Source organism: Salmo salar, chromosome ssa24, assembly GCF_905237065.1.
Source record: "Salmo salar chromosome ssa24, Ssal_v3.1, whole genome shotgun sequence".
Taxonomy (NCBI): domain Eukaryota; kingdom Metazoa; phylum Chordata; class Actinopteri; order Salmoniformes; family Salmonidae; genus Salmo; species Salmo salar.
The window spans coordinates 36,015,818-36,040,000 of record NC_059465.1 but is presented as its reverse complement, the minus strand read 5'-3'; the positions used below and the strand labels follow the sequence as shown (position 1 = coordinate 36,040,000).

Genomic DNA, 24,183 nt, shown 5'->3' with positions numbered 1-24,183 from the left:
CAGTCCACGTGGTCGCAGGTCTGGGCTAGTCAGATGTGGGAGAAAGGCCAGCCCTCTGCCGCTGTTTGCAGAGCAATGTCTGGAAAAAGGGGGGTCACCATCTTTGAACAAGCTCTCCTCTTTGGTAAAACAAGAAATCGGGGAGCGACCTCGTCTGCTGGGCAAGAGGGGCAGAGTCTAACCCACGAGGAAAGGTGCAAACACACTGGGAAACATCCTCCACTCTCCACCCTGTCCTCTCCTCTCCTCCGCCCTGTCCTCTCCTCACCTCCGCCCTGTCCTCTCCTCTCTTCTCCTCCGCCCTGTCCTCTCCTCTCCTCCGCCCTGTCCTCTCCTCTCCTCTCCTCCGCCCTGTCCTCTCCTCTCCTCCGCCCTGTCCTCTCCTCTCCTCCGCCCTGTCCTCTCCTCTCCTCCGCCCTGTCCTCTCCTCACCTCCGCCCTGTCCTCTCCTCACCTCCGCCCTGTCCTCTCCTCACCTCCGCCCTGTCCTCTCCTCACCTCCGCCCTGTCCTCTCCTCACCTCCGCCCTGTCCTCTCCTCACCTCCGCCCTGTCCTCTCCTCCACCCTGTCCTCTCCTCCACCCTGTCCTCAGCTCCACCCTGTCCTCTCCTCACCTCCGCCCTGTCCTCTCCTCACCTCCGCCCTGTCCTCTCCTCACCTCCGCCCTGTCCTCTCCTCAACTCAACTCCGCCCTCTCCTCACCTCCACCATCTCCTGTCCTCTCCTCCACCCTGTCCTCTCCTCCACCCTGTCCTCTCCTCCACCCTGTCCTCTCCTCAGCTCCACCCTGTCCTCTCCTCAGCTCCACCCTGTCCTCTCCTCAGCTCCACTCTGTCCTCTTCTCACCTCCACCCTCTCCTCTCCTCACCTCCACCCTGTCCTCTCCTCACCTCCACTCCGTCCTCTCCTCACCTCCACTCCGTCCTCTCCTCCACCCTGTCCTCTCCTCCACCCTGTCCTCTCCTCCACCCTGTCCTCTCCTCAGCTCCACCCTGTCCTCTCCTCAGCTCCACCCTGTCCTCTCCTCAGCTCCACCCTGTCCTCTCCTCAGCTCCACTCTGTCCTCTTCTCACCTCCTCCCTCTCCTCTCCTCACCTCCACTCTGTCCTCTCCTCACCTCCACCCTGTCCTCTCCTCCACCCTGTCCTCTCCTCCACCCTCTCCTCACCTCCACCCTCCTCACCTCCACCCTCTCCTCACCTCCACTCCGTCCTCTCCTCACCTCCACCCACCTCCACTCTGGTCCTCACCTCCACTCTGGTCCTCACCTCCACTCTGGTCCTCACCTCCACTCTGGTCCTCACCTCCACTCTGGTCCTCACCTCCACCCTCTCCTCTTCTCCACTCTCTCCACCCTCTCCTCTACCCTCTCCTCACCTCCACCCTGTCATTTCCTCATCTCCAACCTGTCCCCGCCTCACCTCCACCCTGTCCCCTCTTCACCTCCACCCTGCCCTCTCCTCACCTCCACCCTGTCCCCTCCTCACCTCCACCCTGTCCCCTCCTCACCTCCACCCTGTCCCTTCCTCACCTCCACCCTGTCCCCTCCTCACTTCCACCCTGTCCCCTCCTCACCTCCACCCTGTCCCTTCCTCACCTCCACCCTGTCCCTTCCTCACCTCCACCCTGTCCCTTCTTCACCTCCACCCTGTCCCTTCACCTCCACTCTGTCCTCTCCTCACCTCCACCCTCTCCCCCACCTCCACCCTGTCCTCACATCCACCCTGTCCTCACATCCACCCTGTCCTCTCCTCCACTCTGTCCTCACATCCACCCTGTCCTCTCCTCCACTCTGTCCTCTCCTCTCCTCACCTCCATCCTGTCTTCACCTCCATCTTGTCCTCTCCTCTCCTCCACCCTCCCCTTTCCTGGCATGGTGTCATTAGGTACAATTTGCCCAGCGTCGTCTAGGTTTGGCCGGTGTAGGCCGTCATTGTAAATAAGAATTTGTTCTTAACTGACTTGCCTAGTTAAATAAAGTTAAATAATAAAAATAGGTTTCAAGGAGAAAATCAGCTAGGGACCTGTTAAACTCATGGCACACACCCAGATCAGATGGGGACTTTTTCATGCTGAGAAATTATGGGGAAATAGAACAATGGCTGAAGTACAATTGGAGATTCCAGCACTGACACACAGGTCAAACACAAGCTGAAGTTGAATCATTAAACACATGAAACTGAATGAATATAAAGAGAACCAGCCCCCCCAAAAAAATAAACTGTCTGCAGTAGCGGGAGATTCCAGCATTAACCCACCGGGTCATTCTCTGGGGAGGGGGGTGGGGGGTTATGGGAATAGAGGAGTGAGTGCCAGCATCTCTTCCTCTCCCCTGACTTTCTTACACCCTCCGGACTGGCCTCTGACAATAACACAGGCCTTGTGAGGAGGCTCTGACGTCACAAGCCTGCTTATTGGTTTACTGTGGCCTGTGTAATGAGAAGCAGACCCTATGTGTCACTGCTATGAGCACAATGTTCTCCTTAAGTTAACAAAGTAAAGAGTCATGAACCCGCTGTTAAGCAACTACCTTTCCTCCCCTCTCCCCCCCTCTCTCTCCCTCCAGAATAAATACAACGGTCTGTTGGATCGCTCCAGATGGAAATCCTTAAAGCAGAGTTGATGTGGAAGTGCACATTGCTGGACAGGATATCCTGTATTACTCACATCTATGATCACCTAAACACCTCCTGACCGTAGGGATAAACTTCAGTGTGTGTCAACAGAAAGCAGAATACCACCAAAAATGTCACATAGGAAGACAAAACTTAAAATCAGTGGCCTTAAGTAGTCCTGAGTGGTGCAGCGGTCTAAGGCACTGAATCTCAGTGCTAGAGGCGTCACTACAGACCCTGGTTTGATCCCGGGCTGTATCACAAATGGCCGTGATCAGGAGCCCCATAGGCGGCGCAGAATTGGCGCATTGTCGTCCGGGTTAGGGGCGGGTTTGGCCGGGGTAGGCCGACATTGTAAAATAAGAATTTGTTAATAACTGACTTGCCTAGTTAAATGAAGGTTAAATGAAGAAAAAAATGTAATAAAAAAATGATCATCAATAGATTTATATGGCACACAGACACCCCCCCAGACACTCCCCATAAATAATACTGCAGAGGGCCCCCGAGGGCCCCACCACCATCGCCTATCTGACTACGTAATGCATGCCTCTACTGCAACGACTGACAAGAATTATAGTCAAAACACTGACGTACAAATCCCATTAGTTTGGGAGCAATACGAATTTGAATTACGTAAGAGAGAGAGAGACAGGTTGTACGTTTAACATGCTCTGAGTTTGAGTAGTACGTGATATGCTAGCCTTGGGATAAAATACAAAACTGTGAGCCGTCAATTCACCACATGGAGGAGTTATGTTAGATAGGATACACCGAGTGCAACGTCATCAGAGCGCAACGTAATCATTGTTGTCTATCAACAATGACAAGCCACCGGGGTCTGACAATCTGGATGGAAAATGACTGAGGATAATAGCAGACGATATTGCCACATCTTCAATTTAAGCCTACTAGAAAGTGTGTGCCCTTAGGCCTGTAGGGAAGCTAAAGTCATTCCGCTACCCAAGAATAGTAAAGCCCCCTTTACTGGCTCAAATAGCCAACCAATCAGCCTTTTACCAAACCTTAGTAAACTTCTGGAAAGAAATGGTGTTTGACCAGATACAATGCTATTTCACAGTAAACAAATTGACAACAGACTTCCAGCATGCCTATAGGGAAGGACATTCAACAAGCACAGCACTTACACAAATGACTGATGATTGGCTGAGATAAATTGATGATAAAATGATTGTGGGGGCTGTTTTGTTAGACTTCAATGCAGCTTTTGACATTATCAATCATGGTCTGCTGCTGGAAAAACATGTGTACGGCTTTACACCCCCTGCCATATTATGGATAAAGAGTTACCTGTCTAGCAGAACACAGATGGCGTTCTTTAATGGAAGCCTCTCCAACATAATCCAGGTAGAATCAGGAATTCCCCAGGGTAGCCATTTAGGCCCCTTGCTTTTTCAATTTTTACTAATGACATGCCACTGACTTTGAGTAAAGCCAGAGTCTCTATGTATGCAGCTGACTCAACACTATACACATTAGCTACTACAGCAACTGAAATACTTAACAAAGAGCTGCAGTTAGTTTCAGAGTGGGTGGCAAGGAATAAGTTAGCCCTAAATATTTCTAAATCTAAAAGCATTGTATTTAGGACAAAACATTTACTAAACCCTAAACCTCAACTAAATCTTTAATAAATAATGTGGAAATTGAGCAAGTTGAGATGACTAAACTGCTTGGAGTAACCCAAGATTGTAAACTGTCATGGTAAAAACATACTGATACAGTAGTAACTAAGATGGGGAGAAGTCTGTCCATAATAAAGCGATGCTCTGCCTTCCAACACTATCAACAAGGCAGGTCCTACAGGGCCTCATTTTGTCACACCTTAACATCTGTTCAGTCGTGTGGTCAGGTGCCACAAAAAATTGCAATTGGCTCAGAACAGGGCAGCATGGCTGGCCCTTGGATGTACACAGAGAGCTAATAAACTCAGCAAAAAATAACGTCCTCTCTGTCAACTGCATTTATTTTCAGCAAACTTAACATGTGTAAATATTTGTATGATCATAACAAGGTTCAACAACTGAGACAAACTGAACAAGTTCCACAGACATGTGACTAACAGAAATTGAATAATGTGTCCCTGAACAAAGGGGAGGGGGGGGTCAAAATCAAAAGTAACAGTCCTCACCCTCCGATTCAACAGGTCCCAGACGTGCTCAATGGGATTGAGATCCGGGCTCTTCACTGGCCATGGCAGAACACTGACATTCCTGTCTTGCAGGAAATCATGCACAGAACGAGCAGTATGGCTGGTGGCATTGTCATGCTGGAGGGTCATGTCAGGATGAGCCTGCAGGAAGGGTACCACATGAGGGAGGAGGATGTCTTCCCTGTAAATCACAACATTGAGATTGCCTGCAATGACAACAAGCCCAGTCCGATGATGCTGTGACACACTGCCCCAGACCATGACGGACCCTCCACCTCCAAATCGATCCCGCTCCAGAGTACAGGCCTTGGTGTAACGCTCATTCCTTCGACGGTAAACGCGAATCCGACCATCACCTCTGGTGAGACAAAACCGCGACTCGTCAGTGAGGAGCACTTTTTGCCAGTCCGAAGACGATCTGCTGTCCGTCCTGTCTCCCTGTAGCGCTGTCTTAGGCGTCTCACAGTACGGACATTGCAATTTATTGCCCGGACCACATCTGCAGTCCTCATGCCTCCTTGCAGCATGCTTAAGGCACGTTTACGCAGATGAGCAGGAACCCTGGGCATCTTTCTTTTGGTGTTTTTCAGAGTCAGTAGAAAGGCCTCTTTAGTGTCCTAAGTTTTCATAACTGTGACCTTAATTGCCTACCGTCTGTAAGCTGTTAGTGTCTTAACGACCGTTCCACAGGTGCATGTTCATTAATTGTTTATGGTTCATTGAACAAGCATGGGTAACAGTGTTTAAACCCTTTACAATGAAGATCATTTTCATGAATTTTCTTTGAAAGACAGGGTCCTGAAAAAGGGTTGTTTCTTTTTTTGCTGAGTTTATTAATAATATGCATGTCAATCTCTACTGGCTCAAAGTGGAGGAGAGATGGACTTCATCACTAGGTATTGACATGTTGAATGCACTGAGCTGTCTGTCTAAACTACTGTCATACAGCACGGACACTCATGCATATCCCACAAGACTTGCCACAAGAAGTCTCTTCACAGTCCCCGAGTCCAGAACAGACTATGGGAGGAACACAGTACTACATAGAGCCATGACAACATGGAACTCTATTCCACATCAAGTAACTGATGCAAGCAGTAAAATGTTATTTAAAAAACAGATAAAAAAAACACCTTATGGAACAGCGGGGACTGTAAAGCGACACAAACATAGGTACAGACACATGCATACACATGGATTTAGTACTGTAGATACGTGGTAGTGGTGGAGTAGGGGCCTGAGGGCACACAGTGTGTTGTGAAATCTCTGAATATATTGTAGTGTTTTTAAAATTGTATAAACTGCCTTAATTTTGCTGGACCCTAGGAAGAGACAGCAGCTAATGGGGATCCATAATAAATTCAAATACCTAGGTGCCCTAAACACCGAGTAGACACAAGAGAAACAATGAATACGAATTTGATGACAAACTGCCAGTGGTGGTGAGGTCAGGGAGGGAAACAGAACAAAGTGATGAATGTTCGGGAGGAAGTGTGTGTCGGTGGTGGGCGAGTTATGAGTTGAACATCACATTTTGGTTTGTTCTACGTTTGTATGAGAGATAAGGGCTCCCGAGTGGCGCAGCAGTCTAAGGCACTGCATCTCAGTGCAAGAGGCGTCACTGCAGTCCCTGGTTTGAATACAGGCTGCATCACATCCGACCGTGATTGGGAGACCCATAGGGTGGTGCACAATTGGCCCAGCGTTGGCCAGGGTAGGCCGTCATTGTAAATAAGAATTTGTTCTTAACTGACTTGCCTAGTTAAACAAGGGTTATATTAAAATAAATAAATACAATTAGTCTTGTCCAGGAGGCAGAACTGAGCTATTTCAGGTCAAAATTGGCTATATTGTAAAAATCTATGAAACCAAAAATGTGCTTTTTTGGTCTTAATTTAAGGTTAGGCTTTATAGTTAGCAGTAGGCTTAAGCTTAAGCTTAGGTTTAACAGGTTTAGGTTTGACAGCTAGTGACCTCTCTGCAGAGCTGCCTCCAGGGCAAGATTGTTAACCTGCACATTTGAACGTAAGCTCATGAAGTATGTTTTCTTGGGAAAACAAGTCTGCATGTGCATCAGTGTGTGTGTGTGTGTGTGTGTATGTGTGTGTGTGCACAAGCGTGCTTGCATGCACGTAACTCACATAGACAAGATGACACACACACACACTGTAAGCTACAGCACTGTGCTTTATGGCAGCCCCTCTCTGATTACCCTGGGTAAATGGCAGCCCCTCTCTGATTACCCTGGGTAAATGTGCCTTATTGCCGCTCGTATGAAGAGCCCTAACATGGTTGACACACATGCAGCGCCGGGTAAATTTCCACTCCGCACAATCTTCAGTTGTCTTGCTGAGGGGAGGGCTTGTCAGTGTGTAGCATCGGGCGTCTGTCACCCCCCTGGTCAACTGGATATCATGACCCAAATATTAAACACCCCAAATAATGGCCACAAAGCAGAGAGAAAGAGAGAGAAAGAAAGAGAAAGAAAGAAAGAGAGAGAAAGAAAGAGAGAGAAAGAAAGAGAAAGAAAGAGAGAAAGAAAGAGAAAGAAAGAGAGAAAGAAAGAGAGAGAAAGAAAGAAAGAGAAAGAAAGAGAAAGAAAGAGAAAGAAAGAGAAAGAAAGAGAAAGAAAGAGAAAGAAAGAGATAGAGAAAGAGATAGAGATAGAGATAGAGAGAGAAAGAGAGAGAAAGAAAGAGATAGAGAAAGAGAGAGAAAGAAAGAGAAAGAAAGAGAAAGAAAGAAAGAGAGAGAAAGAAAGAGAAAGAAAGAGATAGAGAAAGAGAGAGAAAGAGAGAGAAAGAGAGAGAAAGAAAGAGAAAGAAAGAGAAAGAAAGAGAGAGAGAAAGAGAGAGAAAGAAAGAGATAGAGAAAGAGAGAGAAAGAGAGAGAAAGAAAGAGATAGAGAAAGAGAGAGAAAGAGAGAGAAAGAAAGAGAGAGAAAGAGAGAGAAAGAAAGAGAAAGAAAGAGAAAGAAAGAGAGAAAGAAAGAGAGAGAAAGAAAGAGATAGAGAAAGAGAGAGAAAGAAAGAGAGAGAAAGAAAGAGAAAGAAAGAAAGAGAAAGAAAGAGATAGAGAAAGAGAGAGAGGGGGAGAGAGAGAGAGAGAGAGAGAGAGAGAGACTAAACTCATCAACGGTGAGCGTGCGAGGCGTGTGTGTGATTTATTTTAGAATGCATTGTTTTTAATTATAATGACCCAACCGAAGCAGGGTGGGCGGGTTGTCCACTTTGTCGCTTCGCTCAATTAGAACGTGTCTCTATTTTTGTCTTTTGTCACTGGCGCTGTATTCACACAAAACAAAACAAATATTGTCATTGTGCACTTTTTTTGGAGCTCATTTCAACTGGAAGAGGTAGCTAAGGGTTGAGGCTTTACCATACATGCTACATTAGACCAATTCATCCACTTATGGAAACAACATTGCGATCAGCAAAGGCGATTGGAGATATGGACTATCCTGCTAGCATACAGTCACTGCTCTGCCTGTCCCTTCCTTTCCACCCACCGCGCTCTGCTTGCTCCACCCGCCCGCTTCTGGTGAGTTTTTCACTGGAGAGTCTCTAGTAAAATGTTAAGGTACTCGTGTCTCAGCCAGAGGCTTCATGTAGACCTCCTCACACCTCCAAATGAAAGTCAGGCGAATCAGCACCCAGAGGACTGCACACAGGATGAGAATGAGAGAGAGGAGCTGAGAATGAGAGAGAGGAGCTGAGAATGAGAGAGAGGAGCTGAGAATGAGAGAGAGGAGCTGAGAATGAGAGAGGGGAGCTGAGAATGAGAGAGAGGAGCTGAGAATGAGAGAGAGGAGCTGAGAATGAGAGAGAGGAGCTGAGAATGAGAGAGAGGAGCTGAGAATGAGAGAGAGGAGCTGAGAATGAGAGAGAGGAGCTGAGAATGAGAGAGGGGAGCTGAGAATGAGAGAGAGGAGCTGAGAATGAGAGAGAGGAGCTGAGAATGAGAGAGAGGAGCTGAGAATGAGAGAGAGGAGCTGAGAATGAGAGAGAGGAGCTGAGAATGAGAGAGAGGAGCTGAGAATGAGAGAGGAGCTGAGAATGAGAGAGGAGCTGAGAATGAGTGAGGAGCTGAGAATGAGTGAGGAGCTGAGAATAAGAGAGGAGCTGAGAATGAGAGAGGGGCTGAGAATAAGAGAGGAGCTGAGAATGAGCGAGGGGGTGAGAATGAGAGAGGGTGGTGAGAGGGAGAATAAAAAGGTGGAGGAAGGTGCTTACTGCTGCTGGAGGAGGGAAAATAAATGTTCCAATCAATTTCCCAGGCCCAGAGGGTTGAGTCAGTGAGTCATTGAGATGCACCTCTGGTCAGCCTGATACCACAGAGTGGATCAACAGCTGGTACCTTAGAGACCCTCTAAAGAGGATGAGCCCTCAACCCTGACCCCTAACCCCTGGCCATCTGCCAGCAGCATAGGACAAGTATGTATATGTGTATAGGTAATGGGATTGTACACAGTGGAGCAACCGCTGATTTTGGGGTTTCAATCCTATTGGTGCATGAAGTTGGATGAACAGAAGTGTTGTGGTGGTGGGTGCTTTATTCCAAGAGATTCAACCTCATTGAACCCTTCGACTGTGTCAAAGTTCAAACACACAGTGTCAAAGAACTCTAGGTCAAACTCTACACTGCTAGTTATCGGAAGATGTGGAGTTGATACTTCACCCTCTTCAGTTGTTTCAGACATGACCATTTAGACTTTGTTCATTTGGGTTTGCAAGTACAACTGCATTAAACAGAATATGTATAGACAAAGAAGTCCCGACCACAGACAGTCAAGCAGACCTTCAGCTATGAAGGGCACACAACCGAGCAAGTCTTCACCCAGGCCTTGACCAGAAGGCCAAACACCCCTACACATACCTACCTACCAGGGTCTACCCAGGTCCACCAGGGTCTACCCAGGTCCACCAGGGTCCACCCAGGTCCACCAGGTTCTACCCGGTTTTACCAGGGTCTACGTAGGTCTACCAGGTTTTACTGGGGCCTACCCGGGTCTTAATAACGTACAATACAGTATGTGACAAGGACAGGACGGAATTTTCCATCCAAAACCTTTTAGGTTCAGGGGCTCCACTTGGCAATAAAAGTGGCGTGACCACGGTGTTTGGCCCCATGAAGAACCAGGTTTAGTAGAGATCTGTGTTTGTCTGTCAGGCACTGGGCACCAGTGGAAAATTCCCACTCCCACTCACAGGTCTGAAGGATCTGAGACACTCCTCCACAGTAGCCCCCCACCGGCCACATTTCTCTTTCACCGCCCTAACGGTTAACGGCAGCCGTGGTTTTTATGGGAAAGGGCCCAGGGGGATTGTTTTGTTGTCAGGGCTAACAGCCTAGTCCGTAAGGTTGTGGTGTCTGTCCAGCCCTATGCACAATTCTTAGAAAATATCTGGTGACATCTGTAGCACCTGTTGGGGGGGGGGGGGGTACGTGTGTGTGGGGGGTACGTGTGGTGTGTGTGTGTGTGTGTGTGTGTGTGTGTTTGAGTAGAGTGGCTGCTGACCTATATGGCAAGGCAAATTGATCTGAATAGAGATGGATGCTTCTATCACTGGTTTCAAAAGTTTCTCATTAGTGTAAATCTTCCCACACAGTCAGAATGTGCTAATCAGCTCACTAAGACCCTGACAGTCAACAAAAAGGCCAGGGAAACTAGTGATGTTTGTACCACTCAAAAGCCAAATGGCCAGTATGCTTGCATGAGAACATCGATCTGGACCGGGAAAGACATGTCGGTGTTGTGTGGAGATTCAGAGATGGGACAATACGGGGGGGTCTTCATACCTGTGTCCCAAGGCAGCCTACCATCATGTGGGTGAGCAATTTGGCAGCAAACATGGGGAAGCGAGAACACAGCAGGTGGGAAACGATGGCCAAGACGAAAGCTGAGGATCAGACCAAAAATAAATGCTTTGTCATTCCATGTCAACCATAAAAACCCATGTTTTATACTTTAATCAAAAATGCTTGTAGTAAGACCATCTAAAACCGAGTGGGAGCGGACTGTAGGACGGGAAGAGGCCCGAGCGATATCCAAAAGGAACAACAGTGATGAGGCAGACAGAATAGAGAGAGATAGAGAGAGAGATAGAGAGAGAGAGATAGAGAGAGAGAGATAGAGATAGAGAGAGAGATAGAGAGAGAGATAGAGAGAGATAGAGAGAGAGATAGAGAGAGAGATAGAGAGAGAGATAGAGAGAGAGAGAGAGATAGAGAGATAGATAGAGAGATAGATAGAGAGATAGATAGAGAGATAGATAGAGAGATAGATAGAGAGATAGATAGAGAGATAGATAGAGAGATAGATAGAGAGATAGATAGAGAGATAGAGACCGAGAAACAAAGAAAGATGGATATAGTAGAAACGAGGACTGAAGGCTAAACTAGGTGTACTGAATACCTAAAGAGACTCTTCATCCATACTGTACCTGAGATGCAGATGAAGCCTGAGGCGTAGAAGGCTTCGTTGTAGGAGGCCAGGGAAGCCATCTGGGCGTGGGCCGTGTACACAGACAGGTGGGAGCATGCACACTCCACATAGTTCCCACTGTCATCCACTACTCTGCAGAACTGCCCATCTGACAGCCAGCTAGAGGAGAGGGAGAGAGAGAGATAATACAGGAAGTAGTCAGCCTTAGGAAGTTCATATGAAGTTCTGATTGGAACATCCAGCTGTGTAGTGTCTCTGCTTGATTGGTTGCTCCGATGTGTCCACTCTCAGATACGTTAGGGAACTCAGAACATTTCAAAGGGTGACATGTATGACAAGATAAGAGCATAGAACTTTTTTTTTCCTTATGAAAATGAAGTTCATTTACTTTGTGCCTGACAGACAAGACTGATTGTCCTAGTCATGACCGCAAAGTCCATGACAAACTTTAATAGACCTGCCATCAGTGCAGTGAGACAAGGAGGAAGTTGAACAGGCCTCTCTGTTCCCCCTCAGGATGACGTTATCAACGCTGTCGTCTGCTTGGTTATCTGGGAGATGGATTGTTGAGACCGCTGCTCCACGGGCCAAACCAAACCGAAGAAATCTGCTTCCTGTTACAGGCTGTTCAGCCAAGAGTCCCACTCTGGACCTCCTCCGTAATGTTCTTTCTAACACACTTCTGAGGGGCGGGAATGTTTGGGAACTTGGAGCAGAACAAACTGGAGCAGAACAAACTGGAGCAGAACAAACTGAACCCTCACAGACATCACAGAGCAGTCTAGGTCAGACCAGAGATCATCTATATCCAAAGAAAGAGGTCATGGCTGGACAGAACCTGATCCCTGAACTCTGACCTCTCTGCTAGAGGCTGACCTGAAGTGTGAGGTTCACACCTACAGAGCAGACTTGAGAAGAAGGGGGAGGACCCTTTAACTCACCTAGGTGATTGTGTCCTACAGTCATTTCGCTCACACACCACATTATTACATGGGTTCAAGTTCAGGATAGCAACAGAAATGTTGAGAAATATACGTTTTGGGGAATTAATAAAAAACATAGAATGTGTGATTAAGAATGCTCTGTTTGTTGTGCTAGAGCTACATAGTACTATGTGAAGTAAAGTAACTGGGTATAGGAGGGGGGTCGTACCTCTCAACAGCCTGGCTCCACAGAAGGCACAGAGACTGGCCAGGTTTGACCCTCAACCCGGGGGTGTGGATACGGTACACCACCTCGTTACCCTCAGTCAGGGGTCGTGACCCTCGGCCCTGCAGGCTGGCAGAGAACACCTACACAACCAGAGAAATACCATTACAGTACAGAGTGAGATGGAGCTGGCCCGAAACACAGATCTGAGGTCAACTTTGTGCTTTTCCTATTATTGTTCAACTAAGGATTGGGGAGGGGTAAACTGATCCTAGATCTGTGTCTACGGTTGCTACGGACAAACACTATAGGTCTTTATAGCTGTAAAGACCTAGTGGCAGAGACCTGACACAGAGCTTCGGTGGAACAACACTGCCCCCTGCTGTTAACACCAAGCACTAAGGTTCCATTTAGGAATACATTTTCAACTGTAATACCACAGGTATTCTCCTGTAACTTGATATTTATTTACCTTTATTTTACCAGATAAATGGACTGAATGAGAGAAAAAAAAATACTTTTTACAATAATGACTTGGGGAAGAATTGCAGAGGGCACCCATTTCCAGTATAGTTACCCATCAGTCTGTAAGTGATAATAGTTGTCATGGTGTGGCTTTGAGTGTATGTGGGTCTGCTTGCCTTTCCGTTGAGCGCGGTGGTTTTGTCGGTGAGGAACCAGTGTTCGGTGCTGTACTCTGTGAGCTGCACCCGGCGGCAGGCTGAGGGGGAGATGGTGCCAGTGGGCAAGGCTGGCACCTCCAGGAGGTTCTCTGGCAACTGAAAGGTGTCTGAGTTCTTGCCTGTGAACGTGTGCCCGTTGATCTGGGTAGGGTACCAGTGGTAGGAAGAGATGGAAATGTAGGCACAAGTGTCCAGAATGGTCCTCCCCCTTTAAAAATACCAACAAATCACACTCTTATGTAACTCATCTAGTCTTCTTTTTAACAGTGGGAAATGTTGATCCATTCTATATTTTGCCCCTCAAATAAGACATCTACTATAATAACATAGTCAGCGGCAGAAATAATAGACAGCAATACTCTTGAGTTTTTTTTACCAACAATCCCCCATGGGGCAGGACTCACCTTTGAGCCTGTGCTCCACACTGGCTGTGTGTGAGCAGGGAGAAGGCGAAGCGCTCGGCCACCTCTGCCAGTTGGCTCAGGCCCCCTGTGTCGACTCGGCTGGGGTTGGCCATGGCACACAGTAGGTCATAGGTCAAGCCACGGCTGCTGTCCGCAATAGGGGTGCGCTCTGCCTCCGTAAGCACCTGGCCAAGCAGAGAGAGAATCTCAGTTTGTGTTTGTGCAGAATTGGAGGTAATTATGACTAAGACAAATATATCCAATAATCTGAGAGCCACCTATTAAATTCACACATGCACAGTACCCTGTGGGTTCTGTAACACACGCACAGTACCCTGTGGGTTCTGTAACACACGCACAGTACCCTGTGGGTTCTGTAACACACGCACAGTACCCTGTGGGTTCTGTAACACACGCACAGTACCCTGTGGGTTCTGTAACACACGCACAGTACCCTGTGGGTTATGTAACACACACACAGTACAATGCAAACACAGACAGGCTAGGTTTGCCTCTCAGTAAGTGTGTGTGGAAGCTCTTAAGAGTGATGTCTCTTTGAACCTCCCATCTCTCTGATCTCTCAGGATCATGTTAGTTCATTCCTAGTGTGGTGGTGACATTAGCCCCAATCTGCTCTCTCACATTGTATAGACGGGTTGGTTGTTTAGCAACAAAACCGACCCGTGCGCAACTATGGGGCTAAACAGAACGTTTTGGCTTAGATTGTTGACAACATGTAAACTATATTTCATATCCAATGTTTATTGAAAACATAAATACATTTGCACAATGAGCGCTTGTTGACTCTTAAATACATTGTTACAGTTGTTGGTTAGTAGCTAGAACATTTTTGCCATATTAGCATTGACATGAAATCAGTCAAACACCTCAAAACTAGACACGGTGCGAAGAACACGATAAAACTAGCTGAAACGAGTCACCTACGTGGCACTTTCTTGTCATTGTTGGTAGCTATCTGGCCATCCAGAATCACGGACGTCTGCCCCACTGAAGCGTGTGCATCGTTTTCGTGACATTATCAGCTAACCTATCTATTACAGAGCAGACTTGGCTTCAGGCTGATGGATTGTGCTGCTTTAGTCAGACACTAAGTGACAACAGAGACCTTTTAAAAACTCATCTGTAGATCGGTCATCGTTTTGTACTGGGACAAAACTCACACACAGGCACACACATATGCAACACACACATATGCAACACACACTAGACACACACAACAAAAAAACTGAACTTTTAATAGCAAACAAAACAATTTGCAGAAATACTAGCTCCTCCTTCTCCCCCCCGCTCCCATTCCCTCTCACCTTCCCCAGTGCATCCAGCACAGCAGTCAGTTGTTCTGGTGTGAGCTGTGCCGTGAACTTGCTGAGCAGAGCCTGGAGCACCCTGTCCAGTATGGTAGTGTCCAGAGGCTGCTGGAGCTGGTCCAACAGGGCCCACACAGCCTGGGCCTCTGTGCCCGACACCAGGGTCACGTTGGCCAGGCCGTACTCAGGGTGCACCCTGGCCCCTCCACTGGCCCCATACAGCTCCACGTGAAAGCGCTTCGGTGGGGGGTTGGAGGAGGCCTGGTCTGGGGTGAGGGTGATGTTCAGCCCTATGCTCCTTTGGCCCAGGTCAAAGGTCAGCTGGCCCTCTTCTTTCAGAAAGTCCATCCCGGCCACTGCAGGCCAGATCAGGGTGGGGCCTACTGCCTCAGCCCGAGGGACTTCCTATTGGATGACAACGAAACAGGAGTGTGAGGTCACAGTAGGATAGAAAGATGGAGGGAGTTGGGAAAGAAGACAGAGAAAGAGAGATGGATGGATAAATGGATCGGGGGTAGGTGTTGTGTCATTACCACTGGCGTACCAACCACCCCCGCAGCCCCTGCAAATACCACTGCACCCTCCTCCCCCTTCCCAAACAGCATAAGAACATGTTTTTGTTGTTGTTGAAGAAACAAGAAATTGGCTGTAAAACTGCAACACTTTATCTCAACCTCATGGCAAAATGTGTAGAATAGTAGGAAATGAGCTTTAAAAATGCTAAATTCTCTCAGCCTCATTGTAAGATTTACAGAATAGCATGAGATTAGCGATAAAACTGGGTGTTAGGAATGGGGTAGGGGGGACCTGCGAAAATGCAGTATGTCGCTGGTCATTACAGCTTTGAATGTGCATTTCAAAAGATAAGAGGAGATTGTTTGGAGAGCCATGGAGAAACAGAAGGGAAAAGGACAAATGAATGTGGAGGGACTTTGCGTCCTTTGAGCCATTGATATGTATTCTTAGAACATCAGTACTGTGTGAAAGATGACAGGAGATAACCTGGTCATATGTAACAGGATGTGGAGACTGGAGGTAACCTGGTGAGAAGTAACAGGATGTGGAGACTGGAGATAACCTGGTCATATGTAACAGGATGACTGGAGTTAACCTGGTCATATGTAACAGGATGTGGAGACTGGAGTTAACCTGGTCATATGTAACAGGATAAGATGACTGGAGTTAACCTAGTCATATGTAACAGGATGTGGAGACTGGAGATAACCTGGTCATATGTAACAGGATGTGGAGACAGTAGTTAACCTGGTCATATGTAACAGGATGTGGAGACAGTAGTTAACCTGGTCATATGTAACAGGATGTTGAGACAGTAGTTAACCTGGTCATATGTAACAGGATAAGATGACTGGAGTTAACCTGGTCATATGTAACAGGATAAGATGACTGGAGTTAACCTGGTCATATGTAACAGGATGTTGAGACAGTAGTTAACCTGGTCATATGTAACAGGATAAGATGACTGGAGTTAACCTGGTCATATGTAACAGGATGTTGAGACAGTAGTTAACCTGGTCATATGTAACAGGATGTGGAGACAGTAGTTAACCTGGTCATATGTAACAGGATGTGGAGACAGTAGTTAACCTGGTCATATGTAACAGGATGTGGAGACAGTAGTTAACCTGGTCATATGTAACAGGATGTGGAGACAGTAGTTAACCTGGTCATATGTAACAGGATGTGGAGACAGTAGTTAACCTGGTCATATGTAACAGGATGTGGAGACTGGAGATAACCTGGTCATATGTAACAGGATGTGGAGACTGGAGATAACCTGGTCATATGTAACAGGATGTGGAGACTGGAGTAAACCTGGTCATATGTAACAGGATGTGGAGACTGGAGTAAACCTGGTCATATGTAACAGGATGTGGAGACAGTAGTTAACCTGGTCATATGTAACAGGATGTGGAGACAGTAGTTAACCTGGTCATATGTAACAGGATGTGGAGACAGTAGTTAACCTGGTTATATGTAACAGGATGTGGAGACAGTAGTTAACCTGGTTATATGTAACAGGATGTGGAGACAGTAGTTAACCTAGTTATATGTAACAGGATGTGGAGACAGTAGTTAACCTAGTTATATGTAACAGGATGTGGAGACAGTAGTTAACCTGGTTATATGTAACAGGATGTGGAGACAGTAGTTAACCTAGTTATATGTAACAGGATGTGGAGACAGTAGTTAACCTGGTTATATGTAACAGGATGTGGAGACTGGAGTGCTAGTAGGTGTACTAGACGGTTTCCCTTTTGAGCTGCAACATCAAAAGGCTGGGAAGTCAATATCAGCCCCCAGACAGAGAGCTATGCAGTGGGTCAAACACAAAGCACTCATCACCACACCTGGGAGAGAGGGAGGAGGAGACCAGGTGGAAAGAAAGTAAGGGGAGGAAGAGAGAGGGGGGACAGGAGAACACAGTGTAGGGTGGCCAATCAAAAAAGTATCATGTGACCAATGGGTAAAGCAATATGTTAACTGTGTTTTTATTTTATTTAACCTTTCTTTAACTAGGCAAGTCAGTTAAGAACAAATTCTTAGTGACAATGACCGCCTACACCGGCCAAACTCAGACGACGCTGGGCCAATTGTGGACAGCCCTATGGGACTCCCAATCATGGCCTGTTGTGATACTGTCTGGATTTGAACCAGGTTGTCTATAGTGACGCCTCTAGCACTCAGCTGGGGCTAAGGCTGGGGCTGGGACTGAGGCTGGGACTGGGGCTGGAACTGAGGCTGGGACTGAGGCTGGGGCTGGGACTGAGGCTGGGGCTGGGGCTGAGGCTGGGGCTGAGGCTGGGACTGAGGCTGGGGCTAAGGCTGGGGCTGGAGCTGAGACTGGGGCTGGGTGCCTTTTTGGGTGTTATTGTCTCTTGCTGGCATTGCAGTAGAGTTTGACTTAGATGTCCCATGACCAACACACTGTAGACCACTGCGCCAGTTGGGTCCCATGTGGCCCAAGTGTAGATAATCCTATAATAAAAGCAAATTGGTACAAACCTCATGTCTCTACCATAATCTGTTCAACAGTTATTTGAGTTCTTACCCTTGTGGGATAGCCAGAATTAGGGTGACTAAATAAATGGAGGCCAGAGGGAAAAAAGTGGCAAATAACCTGGAAAATTGAATGGCGTCAGCTAGGCTGGATTCTGTCCAAGAATTAAAGATACTGGCAACCTAACAGGGTCACCTTCCCATAGAACTCTTCATCCCTCTTCTCAAATTCAACAATAGAGGGAAGACAGATATTGATATTGAGACATGACATGTGTTATTTTCATATTTTAGTATGTGTTTTCATATTAATTCAAAATTCCAATAATATTTTGAAGATTTCTCACAAAAACAAGAGTATCTCTGAAATGTCAATGGAGCACTGAGCGAAAACTAAAGTTTTTATTAATTTATTTTCAAAGCCTTGTACATTTAGTTTAGCTCGCGTCATGCTAATTTAGCTTTTTGTGACGCGCGCTAACAACTTTAAAGACGACGACCTCAAAATATCAAATCCTCGAAAGTTGTTACGAGGAACCTGCTCTGCTATGTCAACAGAGCTCAGTGCTTATTATTGGATGTATTAGGATACGAAATCCAACTTTTTTAATCCAAAACATGAATAATCATATTTGTTTTGGTAACATTTATTTTATAACATAAGGAAATTGAATTTCATCACAAAAGCGTGTTTTCAGTAGACACCCTACACAATAGATCGACAGAAACCCTGGGACTGAGGCTGGGGCTGGGACTGAGGCTGGGGCTGAGACTGGGGGCTGGGGCTGAGGCTGGGACTGAGCCTGGGACTGAGGCTGGGGCTGAGGTGAGGCTGGGACTGAGGTGAGGCTGGGACTGAGGTGAGGCTGGGACTGAGGTGAGGCTGGGACTGAGGTGAGGCTGGGACTGAGGCTAAGGCTGGGACTGAGGCTAAGGCTGGGACTGAGTCTGGGACTGAGGCTGGGGACTGGAACTGAGTTGAGGCTGGGACTGAGGCTGGGGCTGGGACTGAGGCTGGGGCTGGAACTGAGGTGAGGCTGGGGCTGAAACTGGGAGTCTTTTTGGGTGTTATTGTCTCTTGCTGGCATTGCAGTAGAGTTTGACTTAGATGTCCCATGACCAACACACTGTTAGACAGGTGAAATAAATCCGGTCAGTATAATTAGGTTAGGGAGAGGAATGGAAATCTGATCTAGTGAGTTAGACAATACAACAACCTGAATAAGATGGGACTTGTAATTTTCAACCAGAAGGATGTGAGTGTTTACAAAGGGAGACAATGTAAGGTGTAAGAATGTATGACACTATTTGTGTGGCTATTCCATGAACACTGTATGTAACGAGTGTGTGTACAGTGTATGTGTGTGTGTGCGTTCACTGTGTGTGTGTGTGTGTGTGTGTGTGTGTGTGTGTGTGTGTGTGTGTGTGTGTGTGTGTGTGTGTGTGTGTGTGTGTGTGTGTGTGTGTGCTTCTCACCAGCATGCGGTAGAGTACGGTGATGTTGGAGGTCGTGCTGGCCTCTCTGTACACCTGCAGACTGAGGTGGATGGTCTTGAGGTGGGCTACAGGCAGTCTGGACCCCACCGCAAAGTAGACCAGCCCCAGTGGGTCATCGCTCTCCAGCAGGGTGATGTTGGCAAAGCGGGAACTTTCATTGATGGCAGCGCCAACACCCACCTGGTAGATCTCAACCAGGAACCAGGCCTGATACTCGGGTTCCTATGGCAACACACAGACAGAGGGAGTTAAGGAACGTCTAACTGGTTATATAAGGAAATACATAACAGAGGAGAAAAGGAAGAAAAAAATAAAATAAAAATAGAATGTGAACATGGGATTATGGGCTTCCCCAGCCATAAAACTACTGTACTGTTGAACATGGGATTATGGGTTTCCCCAGCCATAGAACTACTGTACTGTTGAACATGGGATTATGGGTTTCCCCAGCCATAAAACTACTGTACTGTTGAACTGTCATAAAATAAGTCGTACTCATCCTTAAAAATGTCATACTGGAGAGAAGAGGAGGACCAAAATTTAGCAGGTATGTGCAGGCTCATCTTGACTTTTATTAACTATCAAAATGAACACCCAAAATAACAAACATAATTACGATCGACAAAAACAGTCTGGTAAGGCCCAAGGCTACACACAGAACAATTCCCCACAACCCCAAAGACAAACACACACACACCTATATAGGACTTCCAATCAAAGGCAACTATACACACCTGCCTTCAATTGGAAGTCCCAATCATCAACCCAACATTTAACAAACACAAACCCCCTGCCACATCCTGACCTAGACTAAGCAATACGCCCTCTGCTGGTCAGGACGTGACATGAACATGGGATTATGGGTTTCCCCAGCCATAAAATTACACTACTGTTGAACATGGGATTATGGGTTTCCCCAGCCATAAAACTACTGTACTGTTGAACATGGGATTATGGGTTTCCCCAGCCATAAAACTACTGTTCTGTTGAACATGGGATTATGGGTTTCCCCAGCCATAAAACTACTGTACTGTTGAACATGGGATTATGGGTTTCCCCAGCCATAAAACTACTGTACTGTTGAACATGGGATTATGGGTTTCCCCAGCCATAAAACTACTGTACTGTTGAACATGGGATTATGGGTTTCCCCAGCCATAAAACTAAGATTACAGTACAGTACAAGCAATGTTTATAAAATGAGTTCTAGAATTGAGCCCCATGTCACATAATGGTGGACCAGTCCTGCAGTCTCCAACAATCTGGGACTCATGTCTCTCCTCTCCAGGTCTGAGGACTGTGTCATAACAGCAGGGAAGTAGGAGGGGAGGAAGCACAGCAGACAGACAACACTCAATAGGAGGAGGTTTGCCCTAAAATAGCCCTCACACACAGACACATAGCAGGACAGGATGTGGGCTGGGTGAACTGCCTGGTCAGACCACCCAAAAAATAAAAGATAGGTTTTATTGTCACATACACCAGATAGGTGCAGTGAAATGTGTTGTTTTACAGGGTAAGTCATTGTCAACTTGGGTATTCAAACCAGCGACCTTTCAGATACTGGCCCAACGCTCTAACAACTAGGCTACTTGCTGACCAGGGAGAGGAGAGGAGAGGAGAGGAGAGGAGAGGAGAGGAGAGGAGAGGAGAGGAGAGGAGAGGAGAGGAGAGGAGAGGAGAGGAGAGGAGAGGAGAGGAGAGGAGAGTGTGATTACGCCACAGGACCTTCCTGCCCTGCTCCTGTGACCCTACATTGACCTCGATGCCACTCACAGCCCAATCTCTTCACTAACGTCCACATTAACACACAGCCAGAGCCTCCGACACCACAGCAGAAAGATACGTGGAGAAACAAAAGGGATGTGTGGCCTGCCAGGGAGAGAGCTGCAGTATTAGGACATCCAGGGACAGAGCCACAGAATTAGGACATCCAGGGACAGAGCTGCAGTATTAGGACATCCGGGGAGAGAGCTGCAGTGTTAGGACATCCAGGGACAGAGCCACAGTATTAGGACATCCAGGGACAGAGCTGCAGTATTAGGACATCCAGGGACAGAGCTGCAGTATTAGGACATCCAGGGAGAAGACTGCAGTATTAGGACATCCAGGGAGAGAGCTGCAGTATTAGGACATCCAGGGACAGAGCTGCAGTATTAGGACATCCTGCTTGTTCCTTCAAGTCAGTGTTCCAAACAGAGAGGATTTGCTGACAGTTTTAAAGTACTGTGACATGTGTCTATTCTGGTACCACCCTGACCTATATTTTATTTTATTTAACCAGGCAAGTCAGTTAAGAACAAATTCTTATTTTACAATGACAGCCTAACCTTGCCAAACCCTCCTCTAACCCAGGGAGAGATACTAGAGATTGAACCTCTAGTATTACCTGGGACTCACCTGGTCCTGTCGGACCTCCATGCTGAAGACACAGAGGACCTGTCCTCTCCTGCAAAGCACTTTGCCTGAGGTCTGCCACAGCTCCCGTGTCAGGTTCACTCCGTTGTTGACCAGGGATGGCCCCGCCCTGCTGAACGTGGCCCGCCACTTCACCTCAACGTCCTCAAAGGCCCTGCGTGGGGGAAGCAGACCGGTCACACATCAAACACACACGCAGCGCCCCGAGTGGCTGGGAGTGATCATTACAGCTTTCAGATGCTTATATCATTACCACTAATGTTGCTGTTACTAATGTGACGGTTACTGTTGCTTCTCTTTGGTTTGCTGACAGTCATATGGGAACATGGTCGATATGGAGGAAATGATCTACCTGTTCTGTTGTCTCTGCAAGTAAAGTAGGGCTGTTCTGTTTACTTCTGAGTCCTCGTCCAGAACCTGGCCCAGCAGAGAACTCACACTGAAACCCACTATCCCGTTATGGAAATCACTCCCTGAGAGAAAGTGGAGGGAGGGAGTGGGAAGAGAGAGAAAGAGAGAGAAAGAGAGGGAAAGAGAGTGAGGGGGGAAAGACAGAGAGACCGAGAGAGAGAGAGAGAGAGAGAGAGAGAGAGAGAGAGGGAAAGAGAGTGAGGGGGAAAGACAGAGAGACCGAGAGAGAGAGAGAGAGCAAGAAGGAGAGAGATATTGATATTACTTTTTCCATATGTATGCTATTCATTGTATGTACACAGAGCATTCAACAAACCAGCGCATCAAGCTTCCCAATCCTGTTGTAACTGCGCCTTTGATTATATCATCAGTTATCTTCAACTGAACAGAGGAATAGATTTCACATCACTGGATCTGCAATCAGATGCCCAGTGACCGAATTTAGGGATTGTATTGGAAAACAATGACCTAGACAGAGAACACAATGTTCTAGAGAAACTAGAGCATGACATTACCTTCAATTGGCTGACCAATGGGTAGACTGAGTAGCATATGACATAGGAGCCCGAGGCAAATATGAGCGTTTCAGTATTTACCTAGGATGATGATTTTGGCAAAGGAGCTGAAGCCCTGCTGGTTGGGCCCATCTGCGATCTGCGCACCACCCTCTGGGTCGCTGAGGTAGATGAAGAACACTTCTTGTCCCTCGGGCTCAGAGTCGTCCAGGATGATGAGGCTGACCTCGGCCTCACTCTGCCCCTCCTGCAGTGACACCAGGGTGGACTCCAACTTGAAGTCTTGCCCCACCAGGGCCAGGGTCTTGTTGGGTTCTGGAGCAAAGGGAAGAGATGGACCCCCAACACTCCCACCTCCATAAGCCTGCACCTTGACCCTCACTGGCCCAGCCAGACTGCTAGACCTATGGACCCTGAGGAGCACTCTCTTCTCCTGCTGGCTCCCTTCCTCCCTGTCCTCTGTTGTCTCAACCAGTCCCGGCCCAATGCTCAGCACCCCCACCGTGACGTCGCTGGCCAGGATGGTAACGGTGGACACGCTGTATTGTGGGATGAGATGGGGCCGGGGGTCACCTGATTGGGGGTCACCACCACCGCTCAGTACCTGGACGTCTGTCAGGTTGACAAAGAAGTTTTCGTCTGGCTCCAAGAGCGCGTCGTCCAGAACGGACAGTCGGAGCATGGCGGAGGTCTGGCGAGGTGAGTCAAAGAACAGCTCTCCGTTCCGCACTCCAGCGAAGTCCTGTCCGGCCAGGGCACTGCCCGACACCGTCTGGTAAGACAGGCGGGTACGGTTGCTACGAAAACCATAGAGCCGCTGGACGTAGAGGGTGATGGTCTGCACGTTCTCCTCGATGACCAGCTGGCGGGAGTCCGGGGCGAACTGGTACAGCCCCAGAGGCTCAACCTCTGCCACCGTGAACCCTGACCTGGAGAGGGAAACAGAGAGTAAAATCCCACCATGGCTGTTAAACTTTTGTAACATTACTGTTACATACAGAATGCCATCTTCAGTCAGAGGGCTGTCTTGTTCCCGGCCCTATGTCTACAGTACACAGAAGCGCTATATGCTTGGCAAGTGAGTCTGGTTACTGTACCGGAGTCTAGCTACCCCAGGAGCAGGGGAGATGGAGCCGGCTGCAGTGAGGTGGAGGGCGAAGGCCGCTGGCTCAGACACATTAGAGAGCGCCTGGAGGGACACAGCCTTGCTCCTCTCTCCATGGGCCATTGTCACCGAGCCTGAGGAGGAGGACAAACACCCTCAGACCACACCCTCAGACAAACACCCTCAGACAAACAACCTCAGACAAACACCCTCAGACAAACACCCTCAGACAAACAACCTCAGACAAACACCCTCAGACCACACCCTTAGACAAACACCCTCAGACCACACCCTCAGACAAACACCCTCAGACAAACAACCTCAGACAAACACCCTCAGACCACACCCTTAGACAAACACCCTCAGACCACACCCTCAGACCACACCCTCAGACAAACACCCTCAGACAAACACCCTCAGA

At 47.7% G+C, this 24,183-nt stretch overlaps 1 protein-coding gene across 3 annotated transcripts in view; it reads right to left on the bottom strand.

Moving 5' to 3' along the window:
- Positions 1 to 24,183, bottom strand: part of LOC106585809 (adhesion G-protein coupled receptor V1) — a 235,723-nt gene that overhangs the window by 95,350 nt on the left and 116,190 nt on the right. For 2 of the 3 annotated variants that reach the window (XM_014172456.2, XM_014172457.2), the window contains 11 exons: positions 23,755 to 23,896; positions 22,739 to 23,586; positions 22,084 to 22,204; positions 21,714 to 21,885; positions 19,293 to 19,535; positions 14,796 to 15,203; positions 13,471 to 13,655; positions 13,025 to 13,274; positions 12,387 to 12,526; positions 11,233 to 11,393; positions 10,589 to 10,689 (listed from right to left, as the gene is read on the bottom strand). In XM_014172456.2, the coding sequence (XP_014027931.2) occupies positions 10,589 to 10,689; positions 11,233 to 11,393; positions 12,387 to 12,526; positions 13,025 to 13,274; positions 13,471 to 13,655; positions 14,796 to 15,203; positions 19,293 to 19,535; positions 21,714 to 21,885; positions 22,084 to 22,204; positions 22,739 to 23,586; positions 23,755 to 23,896 (2,771 nt within the window). Of the gene's footprint in view, positions 1 to 10,588; positions 10,690 to 11,232; positions 11,394 to 12,386; positions 12,527 to 13,024; positions 13,275 to 13,470; positions 13,656 to 14,795; positions 15,204 to 19,292; positions 19,536 to 21,702; positions 21,886 to 22,083; positions 22,205 to 22,738; positions 23,587 to 23,754; positions 23,897 to 24,183 lie in introns of those variants that run through there. The other variant, XR_001324033.2, reaches the window with a different exon arrangement.